General features: G+C 41.5%; 2 protein-coding genes across 4 annotated transcripts in view; one reads left to right on the plus strand and one right to left on the minus strand.

Annotated features, from left to right (window-relative positions):
* The window catches only part of nf2a (NF2, moesin-ezrin-radixin like (MERLIN) tumor suppressor a), a 51,807-nt gene extending 50,227 nt beyond the window's left edge, over window positions 1-1,580 (minus strand). For all 3 annotated transcript variants that reach the window (XM_058070669.1, XM_058070670.1, XM_058070671.1), the window contains exons 1-3: window positions 980-1,580; window positions 664-789; window positions 447-569 (exon numbers count right to left, since the gene is read on the minus strand). In XM_058070669.1, coding sequence (XP_057926652.1) covers window positions 447-569; window positions 664-789; window positions 980-1,093 — 363 coding nt within the window. In that variant the 5' untranslated portion in view covers window positions 1,094-1,580. The remainder of the gene's footprint in view (window positions 1-446; window positions 570-663; window positions 790-979) is intronic.
* Window positions 1,581-2,031: 451 nt separating this feature from the next.
* Window positions 2,032-11,945, plus strand: fbxo21 (F-box protein 21). The gene is made up of 11 exons (XM_058070660.1): window positions 2,032-2,304; window positions 2,666-2,801; window positions 2,877-2,986; window positions 3,054-3,175; window positions 5,467-5,613; window positions 5,692-5,822; window positions 6,878-7,014; window positions 7,091-7,270; window positions 7,334-7,729; window positions 7,800-7,957; window positions 9,851-11,945. The coding sequence occupies exons 1-11, from the start codon at window positions 2,078-2,080 to the stop codon at window positions 10,060-10,062; spliced, it is 1,956 nt and encodes a 651-aa protein (XP_057926643.1). The 5' UTR covers window positions 2,032-2,077; the 3' UTR covers window positions 10,063-11,945.
* Window positions 11,946-12,068: the final 123 nt, after the last annotated feature.

Genomic DNA, 12,068 nt, shown 5'->3' on the forward strand with positions numbered 1-12,068 from the left:
GTTCAAAACTCTTCATCCTAGTCCAGTCAAGTGTGTCCGTGGGCACCAAACGTTCACTACACATCATAAATGACAACTTCCTACACTAACGTGGGACCTCAAACACTATAAATACTAGAACACAGTATAGTACAGTAATCAGTACAGTAATAACTCTATTTATCGTGGTTTAAAACTGTATATTTTTGTAGTTAGACTACAGGGAAACCTGTTTACCACCTTCTAACTCCTGTTATTTTTAACATTATTAGAGCCCTCTACACATAAAATAACACCCCTATAGTCACGTTGTACACGTCAGAGTAAAGAAGCCATTTAAGACATAAATAATCGAATAATCGGAAGCTGCAGTAAAAGTCTGTTGTTCCGGCAATTAAGTCCGGAATGCATCTCTGGACCTCCTGTAATGTGGAACGCCATGCAGTTTCAGAATCGACGTGACACACCTGGAGGAAGAAGAGATGCTGTGTGATGTCCTGCACCAGCTCCTCCTCAACATTCTCCGGGTAGAACTTGGCCAGGAAGTGAAAAGTGATGGGTTCCTCTTTGGGTACGTCCTGATCCAGAACCTGCGTGATAAAAAGGTGAGGACGGTGGACCAATGTTAGCGCCAATGCCGGCTGACACCAAAACAACACGTGACAACATGTGACAAGTCCTCACCTTCTTCTCCATCTTCAGCCAAGTGACCGTGTCCTTGAAGGTGTACCTCAGCCCAAAGAACCACGTCTCTCTCAGCCCCAGGGTTCTGCACACCAGGTCCAAGAGGTCCTTTCCCTTCCATTTCATCTGCAACACACACAAAATTTTATTATAAATATAATGCACAGCTACATTTTTAAAAGGCAGAATTCCTTGCTAAGATCTTTCAGGTGTACCTAACGAGGCTCCAGGTAATAAAGCCTGATCTAGTGCGTCAGTAACTCACTGCCGCCACCTAGCGCCACTACAGAAGAAATGCACCACTAAAACTACCAACCTTGCAGCTAAACTCCATGTCTGACTCCATAGTGCAGATCCTCACGGTGAAGCTCCTGTTTTGCTTCCTCACCAGCGAGTTAAATCCCATCTTGGCCCCCAAGGCGCTCGCCATGGCCAACAATCCTTGCAACTGTCGCGAATTGCCCAAAAAGTGTCCTTTAATCACATTTATAATGTGGATGTAAACGTATAATGCACCGCCGTATAGGCATTCTGCAGAACATTTTGGGGTTTATGGTTAAGTTTGCATAAAGTTATCTCTGAAAGGGGTGAGAGCTTGCAGTGACACAAGTTGTATCAAACTTTATTTGTACAACTTGTGCGACATAACATTACACTCAGTTACGTTTATTTATTTACATTTAGCTTGGTTGAATTGGACCCACAAGTTAGCTTGTCAGCTAAAAAAAACAAAACATTTGTGCGCTTCTCTTCGAAAATAATACATTCCCCCAACTAACGACTTAAACTCAACAATTGTCACACACACGCTAAGGTTATTTTGATTACAGAATATATGTTATCCGAGTTTAAAACCTCTGTTTTGTCAAAAGGGAGACGCTAGCCGTCAGCTTTGCTAACTATCTTGTCCACTTGGGGGCGACGCTGCTGCATTCAGGTGTCCTCCGGAAAAGTGGCAACGAGGGTCACAAACTGTAACTGTACATGCATGTATGCACTTGATTTAATTTCAGTGTACAAATTAACGTGTATACTGATAATTTATAATACGGAATTTTTTTTATATATTATATATATTGTGACTCAAATGCTTGTGTTGGAGCCACACTTACATATACATGGCATTTCTGCGCTAATTATCAGTGTTTCGATATTAAAATTGTATTATATTATTATTATTATTAATTATTATTTAATTGTATAACAAATATATTGTAGTTTGGCTACTTTGTTTCCAGCATCATGGATAATAAACGTTTTTCACGGAAGCTTTCGAGCCACCAAAGGCATCACACGCTACCCCGCCCTCTTCGCTAAACGACCAATAAGGACACATAACTGCATCGCCGCACCGCCCCCTGCGCCATAAGGGGGTGGAGCCTAGGCAATGAGGTAATCGGGGTAAACAGTAAAAATGGCGGCGTCTATCGCCGGAGAGCGACTGGCAAATCCAAACCAGCGGGCGACCTGCCGCCAGGACGACAAAAGACTCACCGACCTACCCACCGAGGTTCTCGAACACATCCTGTGCTTCCCAGTGCTGAAACATGTCGACATTTGCAACGTGTCTTGTTGCTGCCAACGCTTGCACGACGTCTGTCACGGACGAGGAAAGGTGTGGGGGCACCAGTACAAACTCAGGTGATTTTTCAAGTGTTTTTATTTGCTGTTATTTATCACGTGATCTGCTACTGTCAACGCTCACCACAGATTAATGAAGCGCATGTTGGGTTTAGGGCTTTAAATCGGCTCATGTGTCGTCCTCCTTGTTCGAGTCCAATAGTCGGCTGGTTGACATTCTGCTGACGCATCAAATACACCCCCACGTAGGCTGGCTGCAAGTTATGACTGGAAATGTATTATTATTTTTTTAAGGATTTATAACATTATTGTTCATATTAAACGCAGACTTAACCTTGAATGTCACATAGGAGCTTCTCCCATCAGGACCACTTTGGAGCTTCGCATCCTAACTGAGACTTTTTTTTTTTGAAACGCGCAGATGGCCTCGGCTGCAGAGGTTTTACCCACAGAACGAGAGCTGCGACTGGCTGCGAGAGTACAAGACGCGCCATCGAGTGGGCATCCAAATCCGGAGGACGGTGGAGTCCATCTCCAAAAGGTTCTTCACAGAAGTTGTGAGTAAATAAAACCGAGCCGATTCATCGGATGTGTCTCAGACTTGGAAGTAATGTCAAGAATCTGCGATTCAGCCGTGCATCGGACAGGTTCTGGGCGACAGCTTTGCCGAGATCGAGTCGCTGGGCATGCCTGAGCACTTCTGCGAGGACGAGCTGGTTTTCATCCTCCACGCAGACAAGAGGTGAGGAGTCCAGGGTCGCGAGGGAGAAAGCGTGCTCACCGCATTTCGTTGCTTTGCCTCCGTGCAGGAAAAGCCTGACGTTGAAGTACTATGCAAAGAAAATCCTTTACTTCCTGAGACAGCAGAACATCCTGAGGAGTCTGAAGAACTTCCTGGAGCAGCCGGCGGAGCAGCAGTTGGCTCTCGCAGGTGGGACCAAAAACCGGAACGCCGATTTATAGAGGGGAAAAAAAAGTGGCGACTGTTTTCTCGCAGTGTTTTTATGTCACATTTTAAATGTCGTCATATAAGTGTAAAAAGAAGTTAAGCAGTGCCAACCCTTAAAAAAACGCTCCTCGGACTGGATGATTGACATCGACCTAAGCAGCCGTCGACATAACCAAAACTAAAAGTAGCAAAAATTAGCTTGCACATTTATGTATGACTTTGGCCAGAAACAGAAGGAGAAGGGGCGATACAGTGGCACCTGCTTATGTTGACATTCATCGGACTGGCTAGCTGACGTCAACATAAGTGGCTGTCAACATAACCAAATCTAAAACTTCCCAATTTGGCCTGCACATTTACTTGCGACTTTGGCCAGAGACCGAAGGGGAATGGGCGATGCAGTGGAACCTACATACTTATGGGACGCCTTTCAGACAGGCATCAACATAAGCGGTTGTCAACATAACTGAAACCGAAACTCGCCTTTACTCAGAAATTTACTTTTGACTTTTGCCATAGACATAAAGACAAGTAGCGATACAGTGGAACACGCTTATGTCACTGTTCCACTGACTGACTGACGTCGACATAAGCGGTTGTCGACATAAATGAAACCGAAACTCGCCATTACTTACACATTTACTTGTGACTTTGTCCGGAGACCGAAGGAGAATGGGCGATGCAGTGGAACCTACTTATGGGACGCCCTTCAGACGGGCATCAACATAAGCGGTTGTCGACATAAACCGAAACTCGCGATTACTCAGACATTTACTTTTGGCTTTGGCCAGAGACATAAAGAGAAGTAGAGATACAGTGGAACACGCTTATGTCGCTGTTCGTCGGACTGACTGACTGACGTCGACATAAGCGGTTGTCGACATAACTGAAACCGAAACTCGCCATTACTTACACATTTACTTGTGACTTTGTCCGGAGACCGAAGGAGAATGGGCGATGCAGTGGAACCTACTTATGGGACGCCCTTCAGACAGGCATCAACATAAGCGGTTGTCGACATAAACCGAAACTCGCGATTACTCAGACATTTACTTTTGACTTTGGCCAGAGACATAAAGAGAAGTAGCGATACAGTGGAACACGCTTATGTTGCTGTTCCTCGGACTGACTGACTGACGTCGACATAAGCAGCGGTCAACATAACCATAACTAAAACTAGCCAAATTAGCTTGTGCATGTACTTGTGTCTTTGGCCAATGATATAAGCAAGTTCTATTGCTCAAATCTCCGTTTTCTGGATGGTCATCGGATTGGTTGGTAGATGTCAACATAAGCGGTTGTTGATGAAACCGAATCTGGCCAAATTAGGTTGCACGTTTACTTGTGACTTTGACCAGAGACCAGATGAGAATGGGCGATACAGAGGAAGACTCTTATCCAACACCCTCCAGAAAGGAATCGACATAAGCGGTTGTCAACATAACTGAATGGGAAACTAGCCATTACTGGCACATTTATAGGTGACTTAGGCCAAATATTTAAGCAGGTTCTGTTGTATCGCCCATTCTCCTCATCTGGACGCCCCTCGGACTGGTTGACTGACGTCAACATAAACGGCAGTCGACATAACCAAATAACCAAAACTAAAACTACCCAAACTAACTTGCACATCCTAAGGGGCCCCTGGGGGGAATGGGTGATACAGTGGAGCCCGCTTATCTCAATGCCCCTCAGACTGGTTGACAGATGTCGACATAAGTGGTTGTCAACATAACTGAATGGGAAATTAGCCATTACTTTTACACATTTATAGGTGACTTTGGCCAGGTTCTTAGGCAGGTTCTGTTGTATCGCCCACTCTTCTCATCTGGACGCCTGTGAGGGAGCTAGTAAGAGTTGACTGACGTCAACATAAACGGCAGTCGACATAACCAAAACTAAAACCACCCAAAGTAACTTGCACTTCCTAAGGGGGTCCGAAGGGGAATGGGTGATACAGTGGAGCCCGCTCATCTCAACGCCCCTCAGACTGGTTGACAGATGTCGACATAAGCGGTTGGCGACATAACCAAAATCAAAACTCATTCTTGTTGCCATTCTTTATGACTTTGACCAGAGACACAATGAGACGTGTAGCAATAAATGATTTTTTGTGGTTTCATGCTGGATAACAAAGTTAACAGTACACATGTCAACATAAACGGACCAATTTTTTTTTTATAGAAATGACTCCTTTGGGTCTCCAATGACGTGAATGTAAATGACTGTGTTAGCAATGACAACCTACCGTATGTCGTTGCTGTGCCGTCCAGGGGCGGTTCTGGTGGACCAGTACTGCAACCCGCTGGCCGACGTCACCCTGGAAGGCATCTCGGCGCAGCTTGATGACATCGCGGAAAAAGTCAAAAAGACGCTGAGGCTGAAGAACCCGTCTCATCCCAGCCTGCGTATCGTTCCAGGTGACTAGCGCCGAGCGCCAAGCCTTTCCCAGAGCCTTTTTTCCCCCGTACACTGAAGCCCACTTTCTCGCCTGGCAGGCTTCATCCTGGAGGACTTTGAGCTCCAGCGGCAGGTCCTCTGCGCCCTCAACTCCGTCTTGTATGATCAGCTCCAGTACAAGGGGGACCAGACGGACTACTACAACCCCCTCAACTCCTACATCCATCAGGTAGCGTTGCACCCCCTATATATAAAAAATGATTAAATAAAAACAAAATCATAAAAAATATAGTAAAATAAAAAAAAAAATTGACTTAAGCGAAAAAAAATCTACAAATTAAATCAAAGTATTAACTTACATTCAGTATGTTTAATTAAAAAAATGAATTTAATAAAAGCGTAAAAAAAAATTTATTAAAAATTACTTAAGTGTAAAAAATAAATGACAAGACAAACATAAAAAATATAGTAAAAGTTAAAAAAAATGACTTAAGCGAAAAGTGTAAAAAAAAATTGACAAATTAAATCAAAATATTAACTTACATTCAGTATGTTTAATAAAAAAAATGAATTGAATAAAAGCGTACAAATTATTTATTAAAAATTACCTAAGTGTAAAAAATAAATGACAAGACAAACATAAAAAATATAGTAAAAGTAAAAAAATTGACTTAAGCGAAAGTGTAAAAAAATCTACAAATTAAATAAACTTAACTTAATTAAAATTAACTTACATTCAGTATGTTTAATTTACCAAATGAATTGAATAAAAGGGTAAAAATAAATATTAAAAATTACCCAAGTGTAAAAAATAAATGATAAGACAAACATAAAAAATATAGTAAAAGTAAAAAAAAAAATTACTTAAGCGAAAAGTGTAAAAAAAATCTACAAATTAAATCAAAATATTAACTTACATTCAGTATGTTTAATTTTTAAAATGAATTGAATAAAAGCGTAAAAATAAATATTAAAAATTACTTAAAAAAATAAATGACAAGACAAACATAAAAAATATTTTTAAAATTGCCAAAGTAGAAAAATTATAAAAATAAATGGAAACAAATCTATAAAAAATACTTAGATTAAATTAAATACAAATGTTAATAAATTATAACAATAACAAATATATTGAATAAAAGTGTAAAATTAATGTAAATAAAAATTGCCTCAATATTAAAAACGATAATGATAATGATAAAAGTGAGTCCTTTGGAAAATGTAGTTCTAAGAACCCCTGCCTTGTCGCTATATGAAAATACGACCCAGAATTCGGTCTTCCAGGTGCTACAACGCCGCAAGGGCATTCCCATCAGCCTCTCCGTCCTCTACATGACCTTGGCCCAGAAGCTGGGGGTCAAGCTGGAGCCGGTCAACTTCCCCAGTCACTTCCTTCTGCGCTGGTGCCAAAAACCACAAGGGTACTCTAGTCTAGTCTTTCAGGTGGTCTTGTTCTTTATGGCTGTGTCATATTCGGGCTATGACGGCGTCCCGCAGGAGCGAGAACATCTACGACTTTGTCTACATCGACGCCTTCGGGAAAGGCAAGCAGCTGACGGCTAAGGAGTGCGAGTACCTCATCGGACACCAGGCCGCCGCCGACTACTACGGCGCCATCGGCACCACGGAGGTTCTTCTCAGGATGGTGGGGAACCTGCTCAACATCGGGAAACGAGGGTAAGACGTGGGAATCTAACGTAAGTGGAAGGCAGCCTCAAAGTCTTGTTTTTTTGCCGTCAGGGAAGGCAATGAAAAGTCGTACCAGCTGCTGAGGGACACCCTGGACCTGTACCTGACCCTCAACCCAGACAACGTGACCTACCTTCTGCTGCAGGCCCGCCTCTACTTCCACTTGGGCATCTGGCCGGAGAAGGTCCAAACACGCTCCCCACAGAGGACGTCATGTTGTACAGGAAGTCATCTGACTGCTGTGGCTTCCTCCCAGGTGTTGGACATCCTGCAGCACATCCAGGCGTTAGACCCGTCCCAGCACGTTGCCGTGGGCTACCTGGTGCAGCACACGCTGGAGCACATCCAGCACAAGAAGCACCCGGCCGACCCCGAGGTGAAGACACGCGGTGCTCCGGAACACCTGGAGGTCCAGTACTCCGTGGGCCTCGTCATGAAACACAAGAGGTGCGTCCGAAACCGACGTGTAGCCATGCTAGCATCCCCGTCCGCTAAATGTGGTCCCCTGGCGCCGCAGGTCGGGGTACAACTGCGTCATCTACGGCTGGGACCCCAAGTGCACCATGAGCCAGGAGTGGATCACCACCATGAGGGTCCAGCAGCTCTCCAACGGCGCCAACCAGCCCTTCTACAACGTGCTCGTGCAGGACGGGACGTGCCGCTACGCCGCGCAAGGTGAAAACCGCAACGAAACCCGAATCCGATTCCTCTTTTAATAAACCAAACGTTTCAGATCATCAAATAAATGTAAATATTACTCAATGACAACACAAATCCAAAGCTACATGGCCCTGTGAGAAAGACCATCACACTACCTCCACCATATTTTACTGTTGCTATGATGGTCTTTTTCTGAAATGCCAGCTGTGATGAGAGTCCAACCAATCAAGATGTTTTGGTCTTGGACATTTTTTCCCCGTGTCTTATGATGGAGTCATGAACTGAGGCAAATGAGGCCTGCAGTTCTTTGGATGTTTTCTGGGGTCTTTTGTGACCTCTTGGATGGGTCATTTTGGTTGGCCGGCCAAGCCTGGGATTATTGTCCTGCTGCAGAACCCAAGTTGCTTTCGGTTTGAGGTCACCAACATATGGCTTTGTGGTCCTGAAGCAGCAAAACAGCCCAAGACCATCACACTACCTCCACCATATTTTACTGTTGCTATGATGGTCTTTTTCTGAAATGCCAGATGTGATGAAAGTCCAACTTTTCCCAAACGTCTTGGGGATCATCAAGATGTTTTGGTCTTGGACATTTTTCCCCAGTGTCTTATGATGGAGTCATGAACTGAGGCAAATGAGGCCTGCAGTTCTTTGGATGTTTTCTGGGGTCTTTTGTGACCTCTTGGATGGGTCATTTTGGTTGGCCGGCCAAGCCTGGGATCATTGTCCTGCTCTAGAACCCAAGTTGCTTTCAAGCTTGAGGTCACCAACATATGGCTTCCAGGTCCTGAAGCAGCAAAACAGCCCCAGACCATCACACTACCTCCACCATATTTTACTGGTGCTATAATGTTCTTTTTCTGAAATGCCAGATTTTCCCAAAGGTCTTGGGGATCATCAAGATGTTTTGGACATTTTTCCCCCAGTGTCTTATGATGGAGTCATGAAAACTGACCTTAACTAAGGCAAATGAGGCCTGCAGTTATTTGAATGTTTTGCGGGGTCTTTTGTGACCTCTTGGATGGGGCACTGTTGTGCTCCTGGGGTCATTTTGGTTGGCCGGCCAAGCCTGGAATCATTGTCTTGCTGCAGAACCCAAGTTGCTTTCAAGCTTGAGGTCACCAACATATGGCTTCCTGGTCCTGAAGCAGCAAAACAGCCCAAGACCATCACACTACCTCCACCATATTTTACTGTTGCTATGATGTTCTTTTTCTGAAATGCCAGATTTTCCCAAAGGTCTTGGGGATCATCAAGATGTTTTGGTCTTGGACATTTTTTCCCCCAGTGTCTTATGATGGAGTCATGACCTTAACTGAGGCTTGCAGTTATTTGGATGTTGGATGTGGGGTCTTTTGTGACCTCTTGGATGGGTCATTGTTGTGCTCTTGGGGTCATTTTGGTTGGTCAGCACTTCCGCCATTTGTGGATAATGGCTCTCACTGTGGTGTGGTGGAGTCCCAAAGCTTTAGAAATGGCTTTATAACCTTTTCACACAAGGCCACGTAGGTTTGGATTTTTTTTCTCCCATAATAATAAAAAGTTTCATTTGAAAACTTCATTTTGTATTGAGTTGTGCTGTCTTTGACTAATATTTAATTTTTTTTGGTGATCTGAAACATTTAAAGGTGACAAAAAATTGATTCCCAACTATTTGTTTTTTTCTTGTACATTTTCTTCAAATTTTTTTGACTTTATTCCCATAATATTTTGACTTTATTCTCATAAGACTATATAATATAATGTACCATAGCGCCTGACAGCCACTAGGGGGCATAAGTGCAGTATTTTTAATACAGTAGCGCATCTGTGACAAAGAAGCAGCAGTTATCCATCCAAATGTGCCCCCTAGTGGCCATGAACAATATTGACAAAACCTTCAGGTGAGAAAATGTCCATCCTCCTCAGAGAACCTGGAGCCCCACGCGTCCCCCCTGGAGATCGGCCACCCGGAGGTGGGCCGCTACTTCTCCGAGTTCGCCGACACCCACTACGTGGCCAACGAGGAGCTGCGGGCGCGCTACCCCGAGGACACGCATGAGACGGCGGCGACGGCGCGGCGGCTTTACCGTGACGACGTCGTCCGGAGGGGAGCGTCCTCCGACGCTACGCCCACCTAGCACGTACCTCGCCGTACCTTCCACAACACGCCGGTCACGGGACACTTCATTAGGGACGTTGAAAAGATGGCGTTTCAGAGGTACAGTATTTACTGAGACAATATACGTAGTACTCTGCTTGTACTGCAGTATTCACAGCAACGAGTTTTGGCACAAATATTCCACTTGACTTTAGTGACCACCTTTTTTTTTTTTTTTTTTTTTTTTAGAACGCTTTTTTGAAGCTAAAAATATTCTTGTCACTCACCCCCCCCCCCCCCCCCAAAAAATGTCGTATTTTATTTACATTCATGCATTTATTTATGATTTAATGTATTCATGAAAACATGTTTTAAAAAAAATATTTAACTAATAATACATTCAAGAAATTTGAAAATGTACAACTTGATTCTTTTTCTCAAATTTATGACTTTAGTCTTTTCATTTTATTTCTTGTAAATTTACCAGAAAATTTGTAATATTACGAGAATAAACTCATAAATTCTTGTAAATTTACAACTTTTTTTTCTCATAAAAGTAAGACTTTTTTTTCTAGTAAATTTACAACCTTTCTCAGAAATTCTCAAAAATGACTTTATTCTCGTAATATTACAACGTTTTTCCCGAATTTATGACCTCATTCTCTTAAATTTATTTTATAAATAATAGTCACAAATAAAAAATATAAAAAATCATAAATTTACGACTTGATTCTATTTGACGATTTTATTCTTGTAAATTTACAACAAAAGGTTTTAATAAATACATTTTACAAAATCTGAATAAATTTACAACTTTTTTCCTCTAATTTATTTTGTAATATTCAAATTTTTTTCTTATAAATTTATGACATTATTGTTGGAAATGTATGACCTTTTTTCCTGTAAAAGCACAAGAAATTAAATGAAGAGAATTAAGTTGTAAATTTAGGAGGAAAAAATACATTTATGAGAAAAAAGTCGTACATTTACGAGAAAAAGAAGCCTTAAATTTATCGGAAAAATGTCGTACATTTACAATACATCTTTTGAAATTTACAAATTATATTATTCAAAAATTGTTCGTAACATTATGTATATATATTATATAATTTATAACTTTTTTATTTATTATAACAAAAAAGATGCTAAATTTACAAGAATAAAGTCATAAATTTGCCAGAAAAAAAGTCAGAATATTATGGGAATAAAGTTGTAGATTTATGAGAATAAAGTCATGAATAAAAAAAAATTCTCATAAATTTGCGACTTTATTCTTGTAATATTCTGATTTTTCTTCCATTTGATGTCTATATTTAACTAATAATACGTTTAAGAAATGTATTTCAAATATAGGTGTAAAATAGTTTTGACAGTGTTTATATTGACATTAAAAGATTTATGCTAATGTCATACACTTTAAATTATTATTCCATCTTTGTCTGTAATGGCATTGAAATTTGTGACATCCAAATTAAAATGTATTCACGAAATAATACATTTTTATATACTTGTTTAATAATAGCATTTGAATCATAATATCATTACAATTAGTAACGGTTACAAAAATTGTTATGATAATAAATAATCACTGTAAATACATACAGTATACAAATGTATCATTCCAATTTCTTCTTTTTTGGGGGGTATTTGTTATTTTTCAGTATTATGGTTGCTGAGTATTTTAGTATCGGTATGTGTACCTAATGAAGTGTCCCAGACAGCGTGCTCTATTGACTTTTAAAAAGGAAGTGATGACAAACAAAAGAGGAAGTGCTGTCAATCACAGACAGGAAAAGAAAATAAATCCCACTCTTTCACTTTTTTTTTGTTTTTTTAAAGACGTTTTTTTTCCCCTGCCCTTGCATTGTGGTCGGTCGGTTGCTTGGGGGCGGAGCCAAATCAATAAATAAGACATAAACATTGGAGCTTGTGTTGGGTTATTTCCTGAAACTTCTGCACGGACTTAGGACCCTGAAGGAGAGTTGGGGGGGTTGGGGGGGGGGGGGGGGGTGAGCGAGCGCACACACACACACATACACATACACG

This window comes from Doryrhamphus excisus, chromosome 4, assembly GCF_030265055.1.
Source record: "Doryrhamphus excisus isolate RoL2022-K1 chromosome 4, RoL_Dexc_1.0, whole genome shotgun sequence".
NCBI lineage: Eukaryota > Metazoa > Chordata > Actinopteri > Syngnathiformes > Syngnathidae > Doryrhamphus > Doryrhamphus excisus.

What these genes read in the sequence shown, in the direction of transcription:
- fbxo21 (XM_058070660.1), top strand. Translation starts at nt 2,078, where the DNA reads ATGGCGGCGTCTATCGCCGGAGAGCGACTGGCAAATCCAAACCAGCGG. An exon ending in GCAGCAGTTGGCTCTCGCAG is followed by an intron (nt 3,176 to 5,466) that starts GTGGGACCAAAA and finishes TGTGCCGTCCAG; the next exon opens with GGGCGGTTCTGGTGGACCAG. An exon ending in TCAACTCCTACATCCATCAG is followed by an intron (nt 5,823 to 6,877) that starts GTAGCGTTGCAC and finishes TCGGTCTTCCAG; the next exon opens with GTGCTACAACGCCGCAAGGG.